This window comes from Panthera leo, chromosome D4 (assembly GCF_018350215.1).
Source record: "Panthera leo isolate Ple1 chromosome D4, P.leo_Ple1_pat1.1, whole genome shotgun sequence".
NCBI lineage: Eukaryota > Metazoa > Chordata > Mammalia > Carnivora > Felidae > Panthera > Panthera leo.
Window position 1 is genome coordinate 73838840 of NC_056691.1, and position 26553 is coordinate 73865392.

Genomic DNA, 26553 nt, shown 5'->3' on the forward strand with positions numbered 1-26553 from the left:
TCAGTCCCTGAGTTCAAGCCCCGCATCAGACTCTGTGCTGACAGCTCAGAGCCTGGAGCCTGCTTTGGATTCAGTGTCTCCCTCTCTCCCTCTCTGCTCTTCCCTGGCTCATGCTCTGTCTCTCTTTCTCTCTCAAAAATAAACATTAAAAAAAATTTTTTTTTTTTTTAATGGCTTACTTCTTCCCCCTCAGTCACAAGAACCAATGGAGGAAAGACAGGAAGTGCCTGGTCTGGCACCTTGCACATGCAGAGCCTCGAGAAGGGAGGTGGGGTCAGGCCCTTTTCAGGTCTCAGCTCACGGAGTGGGATTGCGGGTTGGTTTGAAAGTCGCTTCAGCACCCTCCAGTCTCCTTGTGGAGAGGACCCCTAACGTCCCCGGCACTGATTCTCCGTGGCTCACCAGCTGGGGCTAGTCTGGGCTAGTCTCATGTTTGGGTCGTGAAGCCGATGAGCTGGCCCAAAGAAACCCCACCCGAGTGACCGAAGTCCTGGTAACTACACGTGTCTCTCTGTCCCCCGCAGACAATTTCAGGTACACATGTGACATCTGTGGGAAGAAGTACAAATACTACAGCTGCTTCCAAGAGCACCGGGACCTGCACGCGGTGGATGGTGAGTGAGGCCCCTCACTGCCGGGAAGTAGAGTCAGATAAAGAGGAGCACCCCCCCCCCCCACCGCCCCCAGGGCTGCTTGTCCCCCTGCCACCCCACCCACCAGCTGTCCCCGCCCTCCTCCCACCCAGAGGAAGGTCAGAGGGCAGTCAGACCAGGAGGGCAGTGACCGAACCCTGAGGATTCTGGGAGAGAGAAGGTCCCCGTCCTACTCCATACATACTTCTGATTAGGGTAACCCAAGTGAAATTGCATTTTGTAGGTCAAAATCCGTCGAATTTTAGCAATTTCATATCGATGCATTTTACAGTTTCATACTGAGTATTCACATGCTCTGATGAAATTAAACCAGTTTTTTAAAATGAATGATGGTATTTTAGTGTCTTCAGTTATAGAGTTAGAAATTGGAACAATAAATTTAGGTAATTTATTTTTAGAATCTCAATCCTAGAAATAGGGTCTTGGGCCTGGAAAGGATGGAGGGGGGCTCCCACTCCAGCCCCACATCCCCAGCCTGTCGCAGGCTGTGACAACCAGGCCCTGCCACTCACTCCCGCTGGCTTCCCTTTTCACATCGCCTCTTTTTTCCTACTGGTCTCTTCCTTTTTTTCTCCTGCCCTGGCCCCTCAAGTAGCTGTTGGCGACCCAGAAACAGGCCAGGCAGAAATTGCCTGCCTCTGGGTTGGACCCTAGCCCGTGGGGTGGATGGGGAATGGAGGCGCAGTCTGTGTCCCAGTTGGGATGTGCCCTCCTGTGGCCCCTGGTTTTCTGGGGCCTCCATGCTGGCCAGGGTAGGCTCTCCTGGGCCCCAGAGGCTGGGAGCGTTGGGCAGAGGCAGCCGTGGGCAGGGACTAACAGGCCTCCCGTTTGCTTCTTTCCTTCTGCGGCTGCTGCCTCCTGCCCGGGTGCAGTATTTAGTGTGGAAGGGGCCCCTGAGAATCGGGCAGGTAAGTCCTTGGTGGCTGCTCACTTCCCTGTGCCCGGCCGGACTCCCAAGACCTGGTTGCCAGGGCGCTAAGGGCTGTGTGTTCTCCCACAGACCCCTTCGACCAAGGTGTCGTGGCCACTGACGAAGTGAAGGAGGAACCCCCGGAACCGTTCCAGAAAATCGGGCCAAGTATGCGGGCCTCTCTCTGGGGTTGGGCTGGGCTGGGCCGGTGGGGGGAGACTGGCTGAGGGCTAAGTCTTGCCATTGGAAGAGGGTGACATCACTTACCCTGAAACAGTGGTGCTGGCCAGTGACCACTGACCTCCTTAGACCTCACTTTGCCCACCTGTCAAATGGGCCAGTCTTAGGACTTTAGCTTTTGAGGAGCAGCAGAACAGCACAGGGTCACGGTCAGGGCAGTGAAAGGAGCACATGCTTGGTGCCCTGGTAGTCTGTTAGCCGTCCTGAGCCTCGGCTCCTTACATGTCAATGAGGATGACATTTCCCCGAAGGTTTGTTGGGGGATTAAATGAGATCGTGAATGTAAATCACCTATTAGCACAGTGCCTGGTACATAGTAGGTGCTCGGAAAATAACTTGTCATCTGAAGGGGTTCCTCAGCAAATGAAGCTGTCCAGGGGAGCCACATGTAGACACTCTGTCCTTGTCCCAAGTAAACCCCTGAGGGCGGGGGTCACACAGCGGCCTGCCTGTTCTCGGCATACTTGGCGTTGAGTGTGGTGGGGACACATCAGTGGGCGGGGCATTTGTGGCCCTGCCCTTGGGTACAGGGAGGGGGCAGTGGGTCAGTAGCAGATAGTTCCAGCATAATCTGAAGTGCAAGGAGCCATGGGGGCTGGCGCAGTACCTGGCCAGCCGCGGGAATCCTGGAGGCTTCTGCTTGGGGACGAGGGTGGGGAATGAGCTCTTGCGTCATAGGCGGAAGTGGGAGAGCAGCGCCTGTTCTGGGAATTGAAAGGCAAATCAATTCTGAGTTGAAGTCTTGAGAGAGAGCCTTGAATGCCAGAGGAAGGCATCTAGACTTCATTCTGAGGGACAAGGAGCCAGAGAGTTTACCACATGGGGAAGGGACTTGATCGGATTTGCACTTTAGGAAGACTATTTTGGCTATTTCTAGAAGAATGGATTGCGTAGAGTCTCACGAGTGAGAGGGGTCTGGCCCAACCCTTCAGGAATTCACATTCCCCTTCCTTGCTTACCACCCAACAGGAAAAGGCCTTTGTCGACTCTGCCTCACTACAATAAGGATTGAAGGTAGCTTGCAGAATAGACACACAGACACTGAATGAAAGGATGAGGAAATCCAAGGCAAGGAAAGTCGAGGAGCTAAAGCAGGGAAGCTGGGGATGCTCTTCAAAGGGTGGAGCTTGGCCCTGACCCTTGGAAGCTGTTGGTCCGGTCCCCATCCTGTTTCTCCGTCCTTCCTCCTCCGTGGTAGAGGATGAGCCTGCTTTGTCTTAACTCTTAAAGCACTCCAGAAACGTGAGAGGCAGCAGTATTTGCAAAGCGGTTAGCGTAGCGCTTGTCATGTGTTTACCGTGCATATGACACGTTTTCTTTTTCCCTCAGAAAATGATGAAACCCTCAACACTGAAACTGCTATAAGTTAAACCGTGGGGAAACCTACATGGGAATCAGACACGTTCTATGATGGACATTCGTAGACAGATACAGGACGGGGACAGCGGGGTCTGTGACCTGCCACGTTAGTACTGTCTGCCAGCCGCCCCGGGGTAGCACTGCCCTTCTGTCTGCAGCATCATAATTATGAAAGTAGAATTGGAATCCGGCCCACATTTGAATGCTGCCATCTCCAATTTACCAGCTACTTTATCCCCCTTCTGAGTGTCCTTTGACTCATCTGTAAGCTGGGGACAAGAGCGTCTATCTGTTCTGTAAGGCTGTTGGAGGATGCCTGCAGGAAGTGTTTGGCCCAGCACCTGGCTTGCATCCAGGGCTTAACACACGAGTGGTGTTGTCGAGAGACGGCCGATTGTAAGAGCTTTAGAGCACCCCATCTATGAACCCCAGCTCTACATTTAATACCTGCGTGAGGGCGTACATGCTCTATAATCTCCCTAATCTACGCTTTCCTTAACTCGAGAATGGGGTGGTGACAGTTCTTTCAGGATTGTCGTGGAGATGAGATGAGGTTATGTTTGCACAGGAATTAGTGTAGTCTTTTAGGCACACACGGAAGGCATTAGTAAATAAGTGGTACCTGTTACCCAGGAAGGTACAGAACTAGATGGAACTTGTTCTGTAGATCAGTAACTGAGTCAGACAGACGGCCGGTGGAATTGTCACACACCATAAGCAGTTGGGAATTGCACTGAGCAAAGGGAACTGGGTTTGGCTCCCTGAATGCTCCCAGCTTGACGTTATGGAGCGGAGATTGCTAAAATAGTGTGACCATCTCCCGTCACCACTCAGGAGCTGCCTTATGAGGTAAGAACGCTGCTGCTTGGGCTTCAAGCAGCCCAAGGCCACAGAACTCTAAAAATGAGAAGGCATAGAGTGAGAGGAGCCATGAGAGACACACCGCACCACCAATAGAGTTTTGTTGGTCCGGGAAGAGGAGAGACCCTGAAGCAGTGCATGCTGGGAAGTACACCTTCCATATCCGCATCATCTGAGCAAATTGGAGAATTAGGGAGGAAGAAGCTGGAGCCATGACAGAGCAGAGGAATCCTTCTAGAAAGAGAGAGTTTGTCCTAGGGGCCTTGCATGTCAGCTGCTCTCCTGCTGCAGATCTGAGAAATAACTACCATGGCACTGGTCTCCCATGCTCATGACTACGATGATAATGGGAGGGTCAAGGACAGTTCACTCATGTCTATCGAAAACAGTAAGTCTGAATTCATCTGCAGTTTACTTGATTTTTTAAAAATGTGGATAGGGAAGAGTAACTTGAAAAATTTTTTAAATTAAAAAAAAACCCCAAACCATGAATCTGTGAAAATTCCACAGAATTTAGGAGACTCTGAGGACAAGCATACCTCTGAAGATGACCCTACTACAAAATCTAGAAGAACATTCTGTGACAACCATAATCAAGTATAAGAAAATATGATTTACCTCACTCTCCTTGGGCTGTACTAGCAAAATACCCGACTGGATGGCTTCAGCAAGTTTATTTTCTCACGGTTCTGGAAGCTAGAAGTCCAGGATCAGAGTGCCAGCCTGGTCAGGTTCTGGTGAGAACCCTCTTCCTGGCTCACAGATGGCCACCTTCTGTCTGTGCCCTCACATGATGGGAGACCAGTGGAAGCAAGCTCCCTGGTGTCTCTTGTAATAAGGGCACCAATCCATTCGTGAGGGCCCCACCTTCATGACCTCATCTCAACCCAGTTACCTCCCACAGGCCCTGTCTCCAAACACCATCACCTGGGGAGGTGGGGCGTCAGCAATTGAATTTGGGGAGCTAGGGGGACACAGTTCAGTCCACAGCATGACCCGTGTGAAAGAGGATCCTGAAGTGTGGTGACAGAGCAGCAGGATAGAACGAAGAGGCAGAGAGAAAAGAATGATGTAAAGGACTACAGAGAAACAGAATAGAAGCGCAGAATTAAAACCTACAGTATAGATAGTAAAGAGCAGAATTGATCTGCAGAAATGGACTTAGTTATGGGGATGAGAAATCTGAACGGATCAAGATAACCAGGGGAAAGGAAAACAAGCTAAATACAGAGCGTGGAGAGCCAGTTTCAGATAATTAGTGGTGTTGTACCGGTGGGACAGAAGCAATACTCCAAAGATACAATAGAAGAAAATTTTGCTAAAGGAAGACCTGTGTGTGCAGATTTAAGGGCTCATTGTATTTCAGGTGATGACAGATGATTGTGGTGTAACCTGTCTCCATGTAAAGAGACCCATAACTAAATAGATCTTAGTGATTTTTTAAACTGTAAATATAAAGAAAAAATACACAGGCATCTAGATATAAGAAAAGCCAGGTGTTATCCAAGATGAACCCAGGGGGGACTTGCCTCAGACTTGGGTACGGTACTAAATGTCCGAAGACGACACTACGTTTTGAAGGGAAAAGGTTGTAATCTTAACAATTTTGTATCTAGACAGCTTACAATTTAGGAGTAAAGGGGAAAGTGAGGGCCCCCAAACCCACTATTTCTCCTATGTACCCATCTTCAGAAAATTTAAAAAACACACTCCAGGGAACTAAGCACATTGAAGAGTCCATTGTCAGGAATGAAGTCCTAGCTCGGGAGGACTGGTGGTAAATGGTCAAACCAGATAAGCTAGAAGCTAAGTTTAAAATGTTGGACTCTGATTATAAAATTGAATGCAAAGGACAAAGATCATGGTAAAATACTAAAAATGAATTTTAAAAACATGAGAAGGAAGGAATAGGTGAAGGATACAGTAGAGGTAGGTTAAACCAGCCCTTCCCATGGTGTGGGCCCTAGACCAGCAGCAGCAGCATCTCATAGAAGTTTATTAGAAATGTAAATTCTTGGGGCGCCTGGTGGCTCAGTCGGTTAAGTGTTCTACTTCAGCTCAGGTCATGATCTCGTGGTTGGTGGTTTTGAGCCCTGTGTCAGGCCCTGTGCTGACAGCTCAGAGCCTGGAGCCTGCTTTGGATTCTGTGTCTCCCTGTCTCTCTGCCCCTCTCCCGCTTGTGCGCTCGCTCTCTCTCTCTCTCTCTCTCTCTCTCTCAAAAATAAATAAGCATTAAAAAAAATTTTTTTAATGTAAATTCTTAGGCTCCACCCCCAAGCCACGGATTCAGAATCTCTGGGGTGGAGCCCAGCAGTCTGTGTTGTAACCATCTTTCCAGATGATTCTTAAACATGCAAAAGTGTGAGAAGCATGGAGTTAAACTGCCTTTCTCAATGGTAATAGACTTGAAATTACCATTTTCTGCTTAACTGTAACAGACAGATGTATCTTACATGCTATGTAAAACAAAGGAGAATATTGGAAAATAATGGAATATTGGAGAATAATGGAAAGGCAGAGAGAAGATTTCATTCATCAAACAACTGAAACAAAGGAAACCAGAAAAGGTGGAGCACGAAAAAAAAGAAAACATAAAACACGTAAAACCAAGTCAATTATGGCTTTAAATAAAAGCAAATGGCATAATCTCTTTCATTAGAAGACAGAGATTCTCAGGTTAATTTGAAATAATGGTTTATTAGCAACACACTTAGTTAATTCCTCATCTTTTGTCTTTCTCAGGGAACTCGCTCTTGCTTCCTTAACTAAATTGAGTTCCCTGTTAGGATTTTCATAGCACTGTAAGTGTCTCCTTTAAGAGCCCCTCTTGTGGTTGCAGTGTTAAGTTTGTGTGATTATTTGATTTTTCTGTCTCCTTTCCCAGACTGTAAGCTCCTTGAAGGCAGGAACCATGACTGCTTTTGCTCATCATTTTCGGCTGACATTTAGCAAAGTATCTTTTTAATGAATTTTCCCAAGACAGTTTAGGGAAGTGTTTTCAGGCACATGCAGACAAGTAGAAAGAAAGATCCTAGAAAGTAACTATTCGGAATGAATGTCCATCAAACTAATACAAGAGTATAATTAGAAGTGTGAGCAGTGGTTCTTAAACTATCCTCTGCATCACAGTTTTCTAGGGGGACTGTTAAAACACAGATTGCTAGATCCCATTCCTAGAATTTTGCTTGCAGCATCTTGGATAAGTCTCAGAGAATATGCATTTCTAACAGTTTGACAGACAATACCGGTGCTCCTGGCTCAGGGACCACCCTTTGAGAAGCACCGTGTTACAAAATCGTGTAATGTTAGTTAGTTAACACTGACAGTTTTGATTTCGTGAGGCTTAAATGCGGCAGACAACATCACATCTAAAAATACAAAATACATTTAGGAATATGACAAAATGGAAAGGTTGATCATGACCGTCTTGGAGAGAGCAGGTAGACAAACGGGATCATGTAGGGCTTGAATAATATAATTAATACGGTTGATCTAACTAACAACTTCGAAGCCTGTAAATAGCAAATCGTCTATCTTTTCCAGTGTTCATGAATCAGTTATAAAAGTTATTTATGAAAAAGTTTAAATCCGTATTGAGAGAGAAAGATCACAAACAATTTTAAAAAATTGAGAAAAAATAATTGTGACATATAGAGCAAAATGTTGATGTCCTTAATCTGCAGAGTTCTTAGCCATTAAAAAAATGTAAATACGCCTATGGAAACATTGGCTGTAAACTCAAATGGGAAAGTCACGAAAGAAAAACTACAGTTAATTAAACATGAAAAATAGTCAATTTCCTTAGAACTCAAAACAAATGGAAAATAAAACCAGCAGTGCAATAGAATTCTCCCTATAAGGCACAGCTTTCTGATTGGGATAAAAATTGGCCCAACCTTTTGATATGTACTTGGTGCTGTGGTTATCAAAAGCCTTAAAAATGCATGCCCGCAATTTATCCTGAGGAAATAATGAGCAAAGATTATGCACAATAATCTTTACTTTGCAACGATGTGACAAATGATGAGCAAATGTGCAAACATTTCTACAAAGATGTGGATCGCTGCATTTTTTTTTTTTTTTTTTTTTTGGTAAGGGAAAAAAATTTGAAACGATCTGAACATCCCCTGGTGCAGGAGACTGGCTCAGCAGATTTCAAAGTCCAGAGGGAACCATACAGCCAATAAATGCAGTAGGGATCGATGTTTATTGATTGAGCAAGATGTCCACAAAGTATCGTCGATTGAATACACCAGGTTACAAAGAGGATACGGATCAGGGCTGGCTAATTCAAGGCCCACCGGAGCTAGACAGCTGATGTCAGGGAGAGGAGCCCGCTCCGGAGGAGATGGGAGTGAGGGGTGGGCCCCGGGGGCGGATGGCAAGGTTGCACACTCCACCCCAGGGGGCAGCTGCTGCTCTTTGTTTGGGGGCGACAGATGATTGAAATTTCTCGTACTCTTTAAGTTTTGTATTTGTATTTATCAGTATTTTATAATTTTCCCCCAGTGAACAATATTACATCAGAAATTTTTAAGAAGAAAGAAGTTAGGCAGTGCCCAAAGAGAGGTAAAGATAAAGTCTGGTGGGGCCTGAGAGGAAGACGTGACCCCTTCTGCCGGGGGGGTGGGGGTGCTTGGGGGCGGGGAAGGTCTTGGAGATGAGGGGACCCAAGCATGGCCATCGCAGAAGGGCTGAGCGAGAGGTTGGCACTGGTCACCACACATTTCCTGAGCACCAGGGTCTGGGGGGGAGTGTGGACGGAGAAACGGCGTGTGCCAGGTACTGTTCTAAGCACTTGACGTATAAATTTAATCCTCACAGCAATCCTACAAGGTGGTCCGATTATTACCCCCGTTTTATAGATAGGAAAACTGAGGCACAGAGAGGTTAAGAGATTTGCCCAAGGTCACACGGCTGGACATGGAGGAGGAGCTGGGAGCTGAACCCAGGCAGGCTGACTCCAGTGGGCTCAGGGTTGTAGTTGGTCCCAGGATGAGGGGAGCCGGAGGGGAGGGAGCATGCTGCTGCTGCTTGCTGGGGGTCACGTGCCCATTCCCACACTTGCCTCTCCTTGGACAGAAACTGGCAATTACACCTGTGAATTCTGCGGAAAGCAGTACAAGTACTACACGCCCTACCAGGAGCACGTGGCCTTACACGCCCCCATCAGTGAGTACCTTCTCTGGTTGGGGCCTGGAGGAGTTGGAGGGAGGGGTGGGCCAGCCACAGGCCGAGGCTTTGCCACGGCAGGGTGAATGTACAGGTGGGCTTGGCCTGGGGCAGCCTCTAGGTGTCCAGGCCTGACCCGGGCCACCTTACCGCAGTAGCTGGATTAGCTGGGAAAGCCCCACCCTTCAGCCAGGAAAGCCTGAGTCTCCCTCGGTAGACTCAGGGTGGGCATCATTCATCCAAGTCCTCCAGCGGCCCCACCCCTAAGCACCTCTGAATCCTGTGGTTCCTGAGACCCCCACTCCGGAGCCAGTGACCCGTGATACAGCTTCAGTCTGAACCAACGCATGGCCTAATCCAGGCTAGGCGATGGCCAACTAGACAGGACAGTTCCGTTTTTGCCCTCGGTGGTGGAAAAGGTAAAAAGGGGGAAGGGATGCTAAGTTGAGACTCAGAAGCCCTGGGTTTAATCAGCTGGGTTGCAGGGTTGCGTGGCCTTGGGCGGGCCCCATCCTGTTTCTGGCCCTCAATCTCTCCCTTCTCCCTTGGCCTGGGAGGAAGAGAGTTCTAAGGGCCCTTCCATTGGGACAGCCCAGCCTTCCGCTCTCCTGATACCACTGATTGACTTCCCAGCTTCCCTCCTGGATGTCAGAGGGGGCTCCATCCTTAGATCCCCAGATATGTGGGCTAGGAGGAGATGAGAGATTTAGGCTAGATCCAACAGAGGATTAGTTTGCTGAGGTTGAAACAGCCCCTCCAGTGGGCTTTGGATCTAGAGATTTGGGTGCTGATGGGTTCTGTGTAGAATTAGGGGCTGAACTGGATGGCTTCATCAGGTGGTACCCAGGGCTAGGGCTTGAGGACCCTGGGTCTGGTGAGAGTATCCAGAAGGATCTGTGCTCACTGCAGAGGAAGTCCTTACAAATGGATTCATCTGATGATCCTCTTTGGTGCCTGGCTGCTTTCACTTAGCATAATGTCTGTAAGACACATACACGTTGTATGTATCAGTTGTTCTTTCTTTTTTTTACTGCTGAGCAGTATTCCATTGTATGAAAATACCCCTGTTTAGCCATTTGCTTGTTCATTTCAGTTGTTTCCCATTTTAGGCTCTTATGACTGAACCTGCTATGAAAGTGTTTGTAGGAGGCTTTTTGGGGACATATGTGTTTATTTTTCATGGGTAAAATACCAAGGAGTAAACTTGCTAGGTCATAGGGGAGAGTGTGTTTACCTTTTTAAGAACTTACACACCATTTTCCAAAATGGCTGTAGCATCTTACGCTCCCACCAGCCACATATGGGAGTTCCACTTCCTCCACATTCTTGCCAGAGTTTGTAGGCGATGGGCTGTTTAATGCTAGCTGTTCTGGTGAGTGCTTACTGGTCATTGTGGTGTTAATTTGTATTTCCTTGATGACCAATGATGTTGAGCACGCTTTCATCTGCATATTGGCCATGTGTGTATTTTACTCTGGAGATTGTCTAAAGTCTTTTGCCCATTTTGTGGTTGGGTTGTTTGTATTACTAAATTGTAAGGGTTCTTGGGGCACCTGGGTGGCTCAGTCAGTTGGGCGGCTGACTACAGCTCAGATTGTGATCTCGCGGTCTATGAGTTCGAGCCCCCCGTTGGGCTCTGTCCTGAGAGCTCAGAGCCTGGAGCCTGCTTCAGATTCTGTGTCTTCCTCTCTCTCTGCCCCTTCCCTGCTTGCTCTCTCTGTCTCTCTCTGTCTCTCTGTCTCTCTCTCTCAAAAAATAATAAACAATAAAAATTTTTTTTTAAATTGTAAGAGTTCTTTATACATTGTAGAGCCAGGTCTTGTATCAGGTATATGTACTATGAATATTTTCTTGCAGTCTTCAACATGCCTTTTGATTTTCATACAGTATCTTTCGATGAGTGGTTTTTAATTTTTATAAAGTCTAATTTACCAATTTTTTCTCTGGCTAGTGATTTCTGGGTCCTACCCAGAATATCTTAAATACCTCAAGATTGTGAGGATATTCTCCTTAATTATCTTTTGGAAGCTTTAAAATTTTAGCCTTTGCATTTAGGTCTGTGATCTTTTCAAGTTAACTTTTGTGAATGGTGAGAGGCAGGAGTTGAGATTAATTTTATCCCATACAGATATCTGGTGGTTCCATCATTTGTTAAAAGGATTGTCCTTTCCCCCATTGCATTGCATTGAATTGACAATCAGTTGAAAGCATAAATATGTGTCAGTTTATTTCTGTTCTGTCGATTTATTTATCTATGTTTATGCCAATATGGTCTCATTTACTGGAGTTCTATAGCCTTAAATTCAGGTACTCTCGGATTTTCGACTTTGCTCTTTTTAAAGAATATTTGTCAATTTTAGGAACTTTGCTCTTCCATATAAATGTTAGGGGAATTTCTGATTCCCAATTTCTACCAAAAAATCCAACTGGGATTCTGTTTAGGATTACTCTGAATCTACAGACCAATTTAGAGAGAATAGACATCATCATAATATTGGCAATTCCAATCCATGAATATGGTATATCTCTCCATGTATTTAGGTCTTTTTCTCTCAGCAATAGTTTGTATTTTTCAAAGTAGAGATCTTGTACATATTTCATGAAATTATCTCTAAGTACTTCATGTTTTTTGACACTATTATGATTTTCAGTTTTCCAATTATTTATTGCTATTACATAAAGACATAATTTTTGTATATTGAATTTGTATCTTGCAGTTTTACTAAATTCACTTACTAGTTCTAATAACATTTTTATGAGTTTCTTCGGATTTTCTGTATACATACTGATGTCATTTACTAATAAATAACTTTGCTTCTTTCCAGTCTGTATTTTTTTGTTGTTTCACTATACTGGTTAGGATCTTCCAGTGCAGTGTTGAGTATAAAACTTCAGTGAGTATTTCTGCCTTTTTCATAATCATAAGGTTCAGTTTTTCATCATTAAGGACGATCATTTTCATTATTAAGTATTATATTAGCTGAAGTAGGTTTTTATAAATGCCCTTTATTAGTTGAAGTTACCTCTTATTCCTAGTTTACTGAACTCTTCGGTCATAAATAGGTGTTTTATGTTTTTTTCTGTACCTGTTGAGATGATTCTATGATTCTCATCTTTTATTCTGATAATGTGTATTACATGGATTGATTTATTGTCATTGTTCTTAAATAAGTCACAATGCCTATACTTTATTAAAACACATTAAGAGTATCAGAAAGTCCAACTCTGAAATGAACTGAAGAAACTTAAAATGTTGGAATGTGTCCTCTTTGTTTGGAGAGTGATTTTCTTCTTTGAAACTTATTTTTCTTGGAAAGGCATCTGAATTATTTTAAGACCTGGGGTAGTTTGTAGAATTATTTGATCTCAAGAACATATTTTCTGATCACTCCTATCTAAAACTCCCTAGGATTTCACCTGGTTTTTAATATCACTCCCACAACTGATTTCTCAAGGATAGGGAGCTACAATCCTAGAATTAGCAGAGCCCCATGTTCAATCAGTGGTTTGATGATGATCATCATCATAATCAAGAAAATAAAATTCTTCTGGTGAAGTTTTTTTAAACAATATTGAGGCATATTGTTACACAATACAGTGCCTGTATTTAATTTTTTTTAACATTTATTTATTTTTGAGAGACAGAGGCAGAGCATGAGCAGGGGAGGCAAAGAGAGAGATACAGAATCTGAAGGAGGATCCAGGCTCTGAGTTGTTTGTTAGCACAGAACCCAACACAGGGCTTGAACCCACGAACTGCGAGACCATGACCTGAGCTGAAGTCGGACGCTCAACCGACTGAGCCAACCAGGCACCCCTAAAGTGCCTGTATTTAAAGTGTACGGTTTGATAAGTTTTGACCTATGTATGCACTCACAAAACCATCACTGCAGTTAAGATAACGAGCATATCATCACCCCTAAAGGTTTTTTGTGCTTTTGTATAATCCCTTACTCACCACTTTCCCATCCCCAGGCAAACACTGATTTTCTTTCTGTTACTATAGATTAATTTGCATTTTCTAGCATATTGCATATGTGGCATCTTAGAGTATGTACCCTTTTTATGTGTGGGGGGAGGGTCTGGCTTCTCTCACTCACCATGGATTGTTTTAAGATTCATCCATGGTTACATGTTATCAGTAGTTCATTCCCTTTAATTGATGAGTAGTAGCTTTCTATTGGATAGATGTAGATACCACAGTTTCCTTTATTCACTTACGGATGGACATTTGGGTTGTTTTTAGTTTAGAGCTAATACAAATAAAGCTTCTCAACATTGGTGTACATGTCCTTGTATGGACAAATGCGTTCATTAATCTTGAATAAATACCTAGGAGTGGAATAGCTGGATCATATGATACGTGTGTATTTAACTTTTAAGAAAGAACCCAACTGTTTTTCAAAGTGGTTAAGCCATTTACATTCCAACCAGTAGTGTACATTTCTTTTTTGTAATGTCCTGGTCTCAGCTGGGTGTCAAGGTAAAACTGGCCTCTTAGAATGAGTTGGAAAGAATATTCCCTGAGTGTAGTGTCACTTAGGTTAAGCTGGTTAATAATCAAATCTCTACACCTTTTCAGGCTTTAGAAAAAAAAAATACACTTGTTCTATCTAGTACTGAGAGACAGACATTAAAATCTGCAACTGTAATTGTGGATATGCTGTGTCTCCCTTTAGTTCTGTCAGTTTTTGATTCATGTGTTTTGAAACCTTGCTTTTAGGTGCACACACTTGGGACCATTATGTTTTGACGACCCTTTAAAAATTGTTCAGTACCTTTATTTATTTCTTAATTTCTTTAACAGGTAATACCTGTTGTGCTGAAATCTACTTTATCGGTTATTGATATAGCTGCTGCAGCTTGCTTAGAATTAGTGTTTGCATGGTGTATTTCTTTCGATCTTTTTGTTTTAATGTTTCTGTGTCTTTCTATTTGAAGTATGTACATATAATTGGTTCTCACTCTTTTCTCTAGTCTGACAATCCCTGCCTTTTAAATGAAGTGTTTAATCCATTTACATTTAATATTACATATGGATATGGTTGGATTTTTGTATTTTGTAGTTCATATTTTTTACATTTTTTATATTTTGCCCTGTATTTTTTTCTAGTTGTCCCATCTCTTCTTATTGTTCATTTTTTCTTCTTTTCTTGCCTTCTTTAATATTAATCAAGAACTTCCAAAAAAATTTCCTTTGTTAGCTTTCTAGCTGTACCCCCTTTTTCTTTAGTGGTTCCTCTGTGGTTTATAATACACATCTTTAATGTATTACAATCTATCATAAATTTAATTCATAACATCACACGTAATGTAAGAACCTTATAACAGTGTACTTCTATTTACTACTCTCCTGTCCTTTATGTTCTTACCATACATCTATGTCTACATAAGTTATAAGCCCAATAATTTTTTTTTTTGCTTTAAACAGTCTGTTATTTGTTAATTAAGAAATGAGAAAATGCCTTTTATATTTTCTAACATATTTACCATTTCCTGTGCTTTTCCTTCCTTTGTATAATAAATCTGAATTCCATCTATAATCATTTTCCCTGATTCCCTGAAGAACTTCCTTTAACATTTTTTCTATTGTAGGTCTGTTGGGGAAAGATTCTCTTACTTGAAGATGTTTTTATTTTACCTGTTTCTTTCAATGGATGTTTTCTCTGGATATGAAATTCTAGGTTGAGATTTTTTTTTTTTCCAGCACTTTAAAAGTGTCACTCTTTTATCTTCTGGTTTATGTTTCTGGTGACAAGTCAGAGATCATTCTGATTGTGATTCTATATTTAATGTGTCTTTTTGTCTGGGTGCTTTTATTTATTTTTTTTAACGTTTATTTATTTTTGAGACAGAGACAGAGCATGAACGGGGGAGGGGCAGAGAGAGAGGGAGACACACAATCGGAAGCAGGCTCCAGGCTCTGAGCCATCAGCCCAGAGCCCAACGCAGGGCTCGAACTCACGGACCGCGAGATCATGACCTGAGCTGAAGCCGGACGCTCAACCGACTGAGCCACCCAGGCGCCCCTGTCTGGGTGCTTTTAAATATATCTACATATTACTGGGGTTTTTTTTTTTTTTATCAGTTTGATTATGGCGTGTAGTTTTCTTTGTGTTTATCCTGTTTGGGGTTCACTGAATTTTTTGAATCAGTGGGTTTATATTTTTCATCAAATTTGGAAAATTTCAGCCATTATTTCTTCAAATATATTTTCTTAAATTTTTATTTTAGAGAGAGATTGAGCATGAGTCAGAGAAAGGGACAGAAGGAGAGAGAAAGAGAATGCTAAGCAGGCTCCACACTGAGTGTGGAGCTTGACACAAGGGCTTGATCGAGCCCATCATCCTGGGATCATGACCTGAGCCTAAATTAAATCGGACACTCAACTGCTGAGCCACCCAGGTGCCCCTCTGCAAATATTCTTATTACTCAATCTCTCTTTCCTCTGTTGTTGAGATTTTGTTTACATATATGTTAAACTGTTTGGTGATGAAGGTCTGTTCAGCTTACCATCCCTGTTTTCCCTTCGAGCTTCAATTTGGATAGTTTCTAGTATCCTGTCTTCAAGTTCACTGATCTTTTCTTCTCTAGTGTGCAGTCTGTCTTATTAGAAAATCATCAAGTGAATTTATCATTTCAGCTATCCTAGTTTTCATCTCTGTAATTTCCATTTGGTTCCTTTTTATATCATGTCTTTTCTCATTATGTTCATATTATCCTTTAAATCTTTGAGCATATTTATGAAAGCTGTTGAAAGGTCCTTGTCCACAAATTCCATCATTCCTGTCATTTCTGTATGTTTCTGTTGATTGGTATTTTTCTCTTGAGTATTTAGTCACATTTTCCTGCTTTGCCTCACAAGTAATTTTTTATTCTGTGCTGCACATTGTGATATTTGTTGAGCATCTGGATTTTGTTATCTTTCTTTGAAAGGTGTTAAATTTTGTTCTGGCAGGCAGTTAATTTACTTACAGATCAGCTTCATACTTCAAAGCCTTGTGTAAACTGTTAGGGTGGGTCTAGAGTGTTCTTATTCTAGGGTTAGAGTAATCCTAAGGCCTGACCTTTCTGGGTTTCAACTAAATGCTTGAGGTGTTCAGCAAGGTCTGTCTGCTCTGGCAGGTGGGAACTCAGACGTCTCCTACTCTCGTGAGACTTCTGAATCTGTTCTCGGCTCACTCCCCACCTAGAAGCTGTTACCTTCCAGGCTGTGCAGAGGTTCATTCTGTACAAATCAGTTTGGCACCCATCAGACGCTTTAAGAGGCCCCTCTGCATATTTCTGGAGGTCTTTTTTTTTTTTTTTAATTCATCCCTTTTTGTTATTCTGTCCTGCCAATTCCAGCCATTGTCAGAATCCCTGAACCCTGATCACTGTCTCCTCTGTTCACCCAGACTGCAGTGCCTTCTTTGGGCTCCACCCCTGTGCTGTGGTCCAGAAGGTCTCCAGGCAGAGACTGGAGTGATCTCACATCAGGTCTTCTGTCGTAAATCACGACCCCGCACTGCCTACTGTTCAGCGTCTGAAAACTGTTGTTTTATGTATTTTGTCCAGCTTTATAGTTGAAGGAGGACAACTAGCCCTACACCACGTAGTCCATCACGGCCGGAAGTGTAAGTTCTCTGGTTCTGTCTCGAAGACGGAAATCCCTGAGAAAGTGTTTCCAACCTAGACTCCTTTTGCACCACATCGTCCGTTCATTCCCGCCTCCGGCCGTTGAGCATGCTCTTCCCATTTGCCTCAAATGCATCTTCACCCTCCTCTGCCTGGTGAAGGTTTCAGGGAGACCACCTGGTCTATGTGGTTACTTTTCTCGAATCCTTACATTCTCTGAATCTTTTTGTTCCCATTGAATTTTTCATTTTACAGAAAGGGGAGACCGCCGTGCTGTTATTTTTAAATATCTCCTATATATAAACATCTCACGTGTGTTCTTCATAAGGGCAGTCAGCCAGTCTGTCTGAAGCTCTTTGTTCTTTTCCCAGTGAGGGCTCAGGTAGGAATTCCAGCCTGATAACATTCCATGTGAGAAGGTCAACAGATGGAGCAAACTGCTGAGTGAAATGAATTAGGAGTGTGGGAAGTTCATCCTGCTTGGTCCGTACCTGCTGTGTGACTCTGGAGTGGTGCCTATACCTCTCTGAGCAACGTGTGCCCATCTGCCTTAGATAGACCCCTGTGGCCAACCGGAGGGTAACACATGAGGTAGCTTCTCATGTCCCCTCCTGGGCATCCCATCTTTGTTGTGGTCTGTTGAAGTGTGGTTCTGAGTTTTGCTTTTCTGGACATTGAGGCATTGGTTCTCTGATTCCATAATACCTCTTGAGCACTTCCTGTGTATCAGGGAATGTGCCTGGTCCTGAGTACATGGTTGGGCCTAACTGGCAGACTCTGTCCTCACAGAGCATTCAGGCTAATGGGGAAAGAGACCCCAACCAAAAGACCACAGCATGTGTCATTATCATAGGTGGTGATCAGTTCTTAGAAGGGACGTGGACGGGGGACTGAAAATGACCAGGCGAGGTGTCAGGGACAGTTACGAGAGGAAGTGATGCTCATGTGGAAGTATGCAGGACCAGCACTAGTTACCCAGGCAAAAATTGGAGGGAAGATCATTCCAGGCAGAGGAAATAGCATGTGCAAAGGCCATGAGGCTTGGAAGACACAGAGGGTGTCCTAGAATGGGAAAACAAGAGATGAGCAGGTCCCAGGCCTGAAGATTTATTATATCATGTGCTTCGTGGGTGTCCCTGAGCTCCCTGCCACAGGGAACGAGGGGTCTCTCACACAAATGGCCAGGATTTTGACATCAGGAATTGTAGACCATGGAAAGGTCTGATCAGAGGGTCTCCTAGAAACAGTCCTTCAGGGTACAGTCTGGGGCCTAAGAAAGAAAGCAAGTGTATTGCTCAGAAATTCTCTGTTCCTTGTGTCCAGGTTCCCAGCATGTGTGGGTTGAGGCCAAAGGGGACCACATGGCCTTGTGCAGAGGCCTCCTTAAGTAGCTGGCAAACATGAGCTCCTGTCCCATCCTGGCATGGACTTCCTATGCCACTGTAAACTTATTAAACATTCTGGGTCTCAGTTTCCTTATTCCTAAAAAGTACGAGTAACAGCTGTTCACATTTGAAGAGCCATTTACCATTCAAGGTACTTCTGTGATTTTGTGTGTTCTTGGATCCTCTCAAAATCCCTGTGAGGCTGGTCGCACAGAGGTGGGTGTCTCACTTTTTTTGGTGGACATAAGGAGAACAGGTGGGGTACAAAGGTCAAGAGAGGGCAAGTAAAGAGTCCCAAGACCTCAGAGGCCAAAGGTGAGGGACCTGGGATCCAGAGGGGGCTTCACTTTGCTCCATACTTAGTCCCCAAACTGCTTCAGGGAGATAGTAGGGAACTCAGAGATATGACTCTGGACACATGCCATGGAGTCTGATGTGTAGGTTGTTTGGGAATCGTGAGATGAGCCGCTCTTTTGATTGGACTCCGGGACCTCCAAGGTCCTTGACTCCAAAAGGGAGAGAGAGAAGGAGGAAACATAAAGAAGTGTCGTTCCCCACCCACACCTCTGTAGTTTGGGATTAAGGAAGCCAGACTCTGGAGAATGGGAGTGCAGAGAGTGGACAGACCTGTGTCCTCTGCGGGCTGCGGCCTTGGGGACTCCTCCTCGGACGGGCGGGTGAGGGCCTGCTTTAGGGGGCTGTGACTGGAGGGTCCCCCAGCTCCTGGCATGTGGCCACCACTGAATGAAGGAGGAGGTGACCCTCCAAGGGGGCAGCCTCCATCCTCTGAGCTCGTCTCAGTGTCTCAGGGTGGTGAATGAAGCACCGAAGACTGGCTTCCCTTGTGACCTTGGGTAAAGTCCTGCTTCCTGCTTCTCTGGGCCTGGGCTTCCTCATCTGTGCCAGGAATGGCCGACAGTGGAGGCCCAGGAAGTGCCTTTTTATTTTTTGGCTCTGAAAGCAGTGGGTGGAGTGGCTGAAGCCCAGGATGGATGGATACTGTCCTGTGGGCAGGGGTATAATGAAGCCCCTCCTGCACCCCCAGATGCAGGGGGGCGGTGACAGCGGCCTTCTTGGGAAGCTCTGCTGTGGCTGGGGTGTTGTATGTACCAGTTCCTGTGAGATCTATGAGCCCCCTGGCCAGCACCAAAGCAGTCCCTTCCCATGCTGCCTGGTCCCCTTTTCACCTTCGGAGGAAGAGTTGCAGTTGAGTGAGCAGACCCCCCCGCCCCCGTTCCTGTCCGTTTTAAATGTGGGGGTGTGGCCAGGTTCAGGGCTTGGCCACCTGGTAGTGTATGGCCCCGGGCAGTGCGAAGGAGGCAGACCATTGCCCGCCCAGGACGGCCAGGGCAGTCGTGGAGGCCACCGAGGGGTCAGCCCCCGGTTCTCAGTGACTCCAGCTCCTGCAGAGAATTCAGGTGAGGGAGGCAGGGGTTCTGGGAAATGGTGACCCAGACTTCCCAAAACACCACCAGGGAACTGCTGCACGCACTTGAATTAAAGCGGCAGCGTGCACTTAAGCGGTGTCCCCAAGACAACAATACCGTCAGTGCCCAGGAGGCACCACAGAGCCTCTTCCCTTAAAATCCTGAGGTGACATTGAGCCCCTCTGCTTTCACCCCCCACCACCAGTCAACTCCAGCATGTCCCTGCCTGTTCGCTTTCTGTCTTGGCTTAGGAGCCAACGTTCTAGAAAATGCTCTCGTGCCCGGTTGACTAATTCGCGTTCCCCCGAGCACAGGTCATAGGCTGCGTTCATAGACGCTGAGAGCCTTGGGTGAGTCAAGGGTTATGGGTGAACTTCCCATTGAGCTGGTCAGTGGCCTCTGGGAAATTCTGAGTGTTAGCTGGTGATCAGGCTTCCCTCTAGGAGAAGCTGGGGAAGGTTCTAGAATCTTGGACTTTCTTAGGCTCTTGAGTAGAAGTGACGTCCTCTACCCTGTGGACGAAGAAGAGGTTTTGAACCTTGAGCGTGGGGTTCTGTGGCCCAAGAGGCCACTCACTCAGCCGGCTCTGAGGGCCCACGGGGACTGAGAGCATGACCCTCTCAGGTACCGCCCCGGGGTGGGAGCCACCGGACGATCCAGACACGGGCTCTGAGTGTTCACATCCGGAGGTCTCCCCGTCTCCACGCTTCGTGGCAGCGAAGACCCAGACGAACCAGTCGGGGAAAAAAGCTCCGGCCTCCGTGGTCCGATGCGCCACCCTCTTACACCGCACCCCTCCAGCCACCCAAACCCAGACGTTCCGCACTCCAAATTCGGGATCTCCGGCAAGCAAGGCAACTGCAGGTACCAATGGCCTATGTTACCTTCACACTTCCTCCACTCCCTGCCCTTCTCTCCACCTGCCACAGCTGTGCCCGAGGTCACTGTTCCCTTGCAAGAGCGAGTGGCGGTCCCGTGGCTCTCTGGGACAGATCTGGGTTCCAGCTGTGCCTCTGGCTGGCTCTCACCCTGGTGAGCCACCTGGCCTCTCTGAGGCTAGGTTTTTTTACCCTAAATCAGAGGGTTTGTATATGACGGTTTGCAAGCTTTTTTTTTTTTTTGAGTAGGAGAATATTTTTCCCAAAGTCATGGCCCAAGGTGTTAAATTGTTTTTTAATTGCCAACATTTGAGCGTTAGGAGATTTTACATAAGGCGCTTGATTTCTAGCTGACATTGGAAGGTCAGTGGATGCCGTCTCCAGTGTTTTTGAGTCCATGCAGAAAGGGGCTCTGCCTCCAGAAGGTCTGGACCCACTCCCCTGGAGGGCAACAGTTGGCTTTGGGCGGAGCCACAGGGCCCCCTTGAATAGAGCTGTCCAGTATCCCGCAGTCCTTACCACTCCCTCCTGCCTCCCCAACACAGTGGCCGCGTGGCAGGTGTCATTCCTCATTGTGATCACACTGTTGTCTGTCTTGCATTCAGCCCGGTTCATCCATCTACATTGCCTGCCTGGACCCTCCTGGCATGAATTTGCATCCCCCAACTTTCTGAAAAACCCAATCTAAAAAACTCATTTCTAGGAAGAGCTGCTCTCCTTGAAGCAGAGTGGTTGACCAGAAGCTCTGTTCTCTTAGCCTCCCCCTGCCTGGTACTACCTGGGAAGCCCCTCCCTGGGCCATAGCCTGGCAGGAAACCAGTGGATGCCAGCTCCAGTGTTTTCTTGAGTCCATGCAGAGAGGGACTCTGGCTCCAGAAGGTGGACAGGCAGTGAAAGGTACACAGCAGCCACTGCTCCCGGGAAAATGGATTAAGACACACTGGATGCTGAGTAGTGGCTGTCAGGACTCCTGATTCATATCTGGGTGGAATGAGCCTTGGACTGACTGCCAGGATGTGTGGGGTGTAGGAGAGAATGATGATGTGGTCCTTCTGGGACTATGGGCCTTTCATTGCCCTCAAGAGGACCAAAGCCATCAGTTAAAGACACAAGCGACCGAACAGGACTTTGTTACACGAACCAGTAGCTTGGATGAGCGAAATAGCCAAGTGGTTGTCCTTTGCCTTTACTCTTTGATTCAGGAGGCTAATTTTGGGCAAAGATTGGGTTCTTAAAAACGTTTGCAAATAGGCTTATTGTGCTTAGGGTCTTCCAAAAGAGGAGTAAGCAGTCAGTCAACCTTGAAGGTAATGGTTTTCCAGGTACAGTGCTGAGAAAAGCCAATAGCCATTGTATTTTTTGCAACAGTAGTCATAAATTGGTTGGAAACAGACTGGCCACCGTGGGCTCATTGATGATAAGTATTGGCTCAACTCAATAATGGGATCCTGGCTTTCAGGTAGATCTTGCTTTTGCTCTTGACCTTGTGGCTGGGAGTTTTTACACCTGCGGTTTCTGCAGAAAATTGCCTGCAAGGGCCGCGTGGTCTGTATCGGCTCTCAGACCTCAGCGCCTCAGAGTAAGTGTCCAGCAAGCTATGGCATGTGCTTCTGGCTGCCTTCGTGTGACCTGGGAGAGTTGCGGTGGAGGTCACGGAGCAGAGGAGGTCAGGTTGTGAACAGGAATCTGCCTGTCAGAGCTGGAAGTTGTCCTCGCCCTTAACCGTGGTAGAAGGCCGTGCTCTGTGTGTACGTGCGTGCCTGTACGTGGGACTTGACCCACAGCGCCACCCTCTGGTTTCCAGGCCAGAGGTGCCGACGCAGGGATCGCAGGGATCGCTGGTCAAAATTTGCATCTGTAGTATGGGCTGAGCGGTAAAGGGGACTAATTGTAGGAATGTGTAACCTTGGTGAGGCTGCGTGAAATTCCTCCACAGATGGGTAGCCATTGAATGCATAAGGGTGAAGGTGAAGAGAGGAATCACTTCCTTACCCCCAGATCTTTTTAAAGAGAACGATGCATCTGCCTCAGGAACGAACTCTCCTTATTCTGCCATCGGAGAAATGAGGAGCACACCCAGAGACAGGGCCTGTAGGAGCCACCTGTGGCTTCTTTCCCCATTACCCCATCATCTTCGGGAACCCTGGCCCCCAGGGTCTGGGCACTTGCCCTTCTGACATAGGGTGGCCTGGGTGACTGTGGCATTTCCCAAAGTGGGTTCCGGGGATCGCCATTTTTGAGGGATTCTAGGAAACCTGCTATTTTTTTATTGGGCTTCGGTGGCTAAATGTATTTGGGAAGGTTGGGTCAAACAAAGCTAAATGGGTCTCTTTCTGGTGGAACTTTCTCAGAGCCTCTGTTGTTTCCCCTTAAGGACCGGGTCAGCTGCTCGTCCCAACTTGACTTGCTCTCAGGAGCCTTTATCTCCTGGAACGTCCAGCAGCCCTAGTGCCAAGAGCAACTGGGAAAAGCAGAGCTACCTTCTGGCTCAGATACTCTGTCTCAGGGGTGGGGCTGGGGACTAGACTGGAATGTGTCCTCCTGGTTGGACCCCGTGTCTTCACCCCAGGGTGTCCAGACAGCACCGGAAAGGCGCCACCTGTAAGCGGAGGTGCCCCGGGAATCACTGGAGGAGCCCGTCCCTTCCCCGGGATGAACTCTGACCAGGCCTCACCTGGTCTTTGGGCTCCCGGGGTGTGGGGCTGCCCCCACTCTGCCCGACACACCTCCTCTCTAAGGATGCCCTCCGCCTGGCTTGGGGAGCTGGGGTCGGCCATCTGGCCCTCCTCCTCTGCCAGGGCCTCCACCAGGACACCGTCTGTCACACTGCCTGCTCCTGTGTGGAGCCTGAGGCAGCAGAACCTGGCAGAACGAGTGGGGGCGGCAGGTCCAAGTTACTCAGTGTCGCCAGAGCGGCTCCTGAGGAGCCAAAGGTGGGAGACCCAGGCCCACCTGCCATGTGCCCGCTCAGCTGGATTTCATCCGTGCGCGCTCGGACGGGTCACGCACGCACGCCCCCGTGCCTGGCCCTCTGCCCCCTCTGGGTAGTGTGGGGGGCGTCTCTTGGGGCCCTGACGGGGGATCAGGCGACTCAGGTGAGCCTGAGGAGCTGGGGTCTGGTTTGGGCTCCTGGGGCCCCTCAGCGTGCAGGTTCCCAGCATAAAGCCCCGGGCTCTGCCAGCCCTCGTGCCAGGGCGGTTCCGAGGTACCCTGGCCTCTACGTCCCCTGTCACGCCCTTCCCTTTGGGCCTCGTAGCACTAACCAGTCACCGCTGCTTTCTCTCGCTCTCTCCTGTCCCTACCCAGCAGAAAGCGCTTTCAGTCGGAGAGTAGAAGGCAAAGCACAAAACCACTTCGAAGAGACAAATAGCAGTTCCCAAAACTCCAGCGGTGAGTGTGCCCTGTGACGGCTGTCACGCACCGTGGCGCCCAACCCTCCTGCCCACGGTGGCGGCGGGTGTTCTGGGCTGGGCTCCTCATGGTCCCTGCTGGCGTTCTTGGGAGGAGATTGGGGGCGGGGAATCAGAAGGGGGTCAGGGTGAGGCAGAAGTGGGAAGGACCTTTTCTTCCAGGGGCCTCCCTCTGGGCCTCAGGAGCATCTCAGGGGTCTGTGGCTCTTTGTCTCTCCCTCCTGCCCCTAACCCCAGAGCCTACAGCCTTGGCTCCAATGGCCCCGGAGGAGTAAGACCGCTGTTGCTGTGTTTTTAGGGTGAACGTGGTCTTTCCAGGAGCAGCAACAGGGGTGCAGGTAGAACTATAGCCTGAGAGCCAGAGACTCTTGAGTTCTGGCCCCATTTTAGACCAGAGGCCCTCCAAAGGTACCCCTCAGGCCCCAACCTGCCCGAGGAGGTTTGTCTGAGGTTCCCGGTGGTGTTTTGGCGCCCCCTGGTGGCTTCCCCGAAGTACCTTAAAGCAGAGCAGCCAAAGGCTTCCCCAGTGGACCCACAGGAAGCCTAAGCTAGAGCCGTGGGTGGTCACGAGCAGCCCCTGTCCGAAAGGCACAGCAAGCCGGCCTGCACAGTGACAACCAGGGCAAGATGAGAAAAGAATTCTGATCCTTTGGTTACGTTAAGGCAGGGTACCTCCTTGCTTTCTTGCACAGCTGAAGTTGAATTCACCAGAATAGGTGTTGGTCTGTCACCGCCGAGGCCCAGGTGATTGTCAGTCCGGGCCTTTATGAAACAGCCAGGAGCCCAGAAGAACGCGGAGCCTTCTGCACAGTTCAGTGAGCTCCAGCTTTGACCTGTAGCCCAAGCGTGAACCCCAGCTGCACCACCTGCGAGCTGGTGACTCGGGCCAGCCTCTTAATTTCTCCTCCGCTGTGAAGGCGGAATCAGTCGCGCACACGTCCCTGTGGTGGCGGACGGTCAGTGCCCCACAGAGATTCCGCGCTCACGTGGTAGGGCGGGGTGGTGGTGGTGGTCTTCAGTGAGCCAGGTGGTACGTGGGATGCCCCGAGGAGAAGGAGGGGGGTGTGCTGTGGGAGCCCGAGAAGATCACCGTGATCCCCTAAGCCCTGGAGAGCTGCTCACCCTTTTTGGCCTCCAGTCTCCAAGAGGTGAGCCCAGAGGTGACGGAGTGACTTGCCCCAGGCCACTCAGGAAGAGGTAGAGCCAGGACTGGAGCCACCACCTCCCAGGGAGCCTTTCCTCCGCAGTCAGGCTGCACCCCCTGCCTCTCCGTCTTCCAGAACAGTCTCTCAGAACTGGGGCGGGGGACTGAAGTGTGAATCGCTGCCACCGGCAGCCAGCATTTATTGAGCGCTTACTACGTGCCTGGCGTGTGTTCAGAGCTGTATGTGTCTTATCTGTTTCCATCCTTACCACAGCCCTGGGTGTGGGGGGGGGGGAGGGTCAGTGTAATTGTGATCCCCATTTTCTGGATGGGGAAACTGAGGCTCAGGAGAGGTTGATCATTGGCCCAGGTTCCCAGTGTGCGAGGGGTGGTGCTGGGATCCCAGGCCTAGTCCCGCTGGCCCTCCCCTGCTGCCCTCTGCGTTTGAGGCTCACCTGACAACACCAGGAAGCAGGGGAAAGTTCCAGCAAGCAGAACCCTTCAAGGCACAGCACAGCCACCCCTGCGGCTGCTCGGGTGTCCAATGCCAGGATCTAGAAGCAGCTCCCAGCTCCCTGTCCTGCAGCAGCCACATACGGACATTTTCTCATTCGCGCGCTGTGGGCTCACTTTCTGGGAGTTGAGGGCATCCTCGAGGCATGGCCCTGGCTGACCTTGCCCTGCCCGGTGCCCCGGCACCAGCCCCGGATGTGAGCCTGGCTCTCAGATATTCCTCCTCCTCTGAGAGCCCCAGTGGCTCACTGCTTATTAAGAACAGAAGTGATGACAGTTATCTGAGAGCACTGGGACGGGAAGAGACTTAGCTAAACTGTTTCTCTTTTGCAGAAACTGCAAGTCCCCTGATTTCCAATCCTTTCCCTCTCCTACAGAGTAAGTGATGGTCCCATGGGGGGCTGGAGAGGGCAAGGCAGGGCAGGGAATGATCTCAGCCAGCCGCACCCAGCTGCACACTCCGGACCTCCCTAGAGCACCTGCCCCTTAGGCCGCCCTTGGGCAGACCTGACAGCCAGCAGAGGCAGGAGGAGGGCCCAGCCCCAGCGGGGAGGGGGGGTTTGGACGGGGGGGCGGGCGGAGCCCTGAGCAGCCTGCCTCTGCCACCCCGGCCCTGGCAGGAACCCAGGGGGCAGCCTCAGGACACCTCTTCCGAGCCCATCTCAGCCTCCCCGTGCGTCTCTTCGTCACTCTTCTTCTTCCCCCTTCTTTCCTCTTTTCCCTGTGTCGGGCGCTGACTTGAGTGCTGGGGACACACAGGTGGAAGCTCAGGTCCCCCCCGCCTATGTGGTCCCGTTCCCGCGTGTGCTGTTGTCCCTCCCGCCCGCCTGCTCTGTCTTCCCGGTCCTCACCCTGTCCTGTTTGCTCTTGCCTCTTCTGTGGCTTTCTCCACTTTCCGCCTTTCTCTCTCGCTTATTTTCCGCCCCCTTTACTGCCCTCTGTGTTCTTTGCCTTGTTTTCATTCATTCATATACTCGTTTGTTG

The 26553-nt window shown here is 48.1% G+C and overlaps 1 protein-coding gene across 17 annotated transcripts in view; it reads left to right on the top strand.

The window, feature by feature from the left end:
- ZNF618 (zinc finger protein 618) overlaps positions 1–26553 on the top strand; it is a 197185-nt gene that overhangs the window by 156722 nt on the left and 13910 nt on the right. For 6 of the 17 annotated variants that reach the window (XM_042914252.1, XM_042914258.1, XM_042914261.1 and 3 more), the window contains 8 exons: positions 525–614; positions 1526–1561; positions 1654–1731; positions 8533–8592; positions 9106–9195; positions 20249–20488; positions 23809–23892; positions 25903–25947. In XM_042914252.1, coding sequence (XP_042770186.1) covers positions 525–614; positions 1526–1561; positions 1654–1731; positions 8533–8592; positions 9106–9195; positions 20249–20488; positions 23809–23892; positions 25903–25947 — 723 coding nt within the window. The remainder of the gene's footprint in view (positions 1–524; positions 615–1525; positions 1562–1653; positions 1732–8532; positions 8593–9105; positions 9196–20248; positions 20489–23808; positions 23893–25902; positions 25948–26553) is intronic. The other 11 variants (XM_042914268.1, XM_042914269.1, XM_042914263.1 and 8 more) reach the window with 9 other exon arrangements.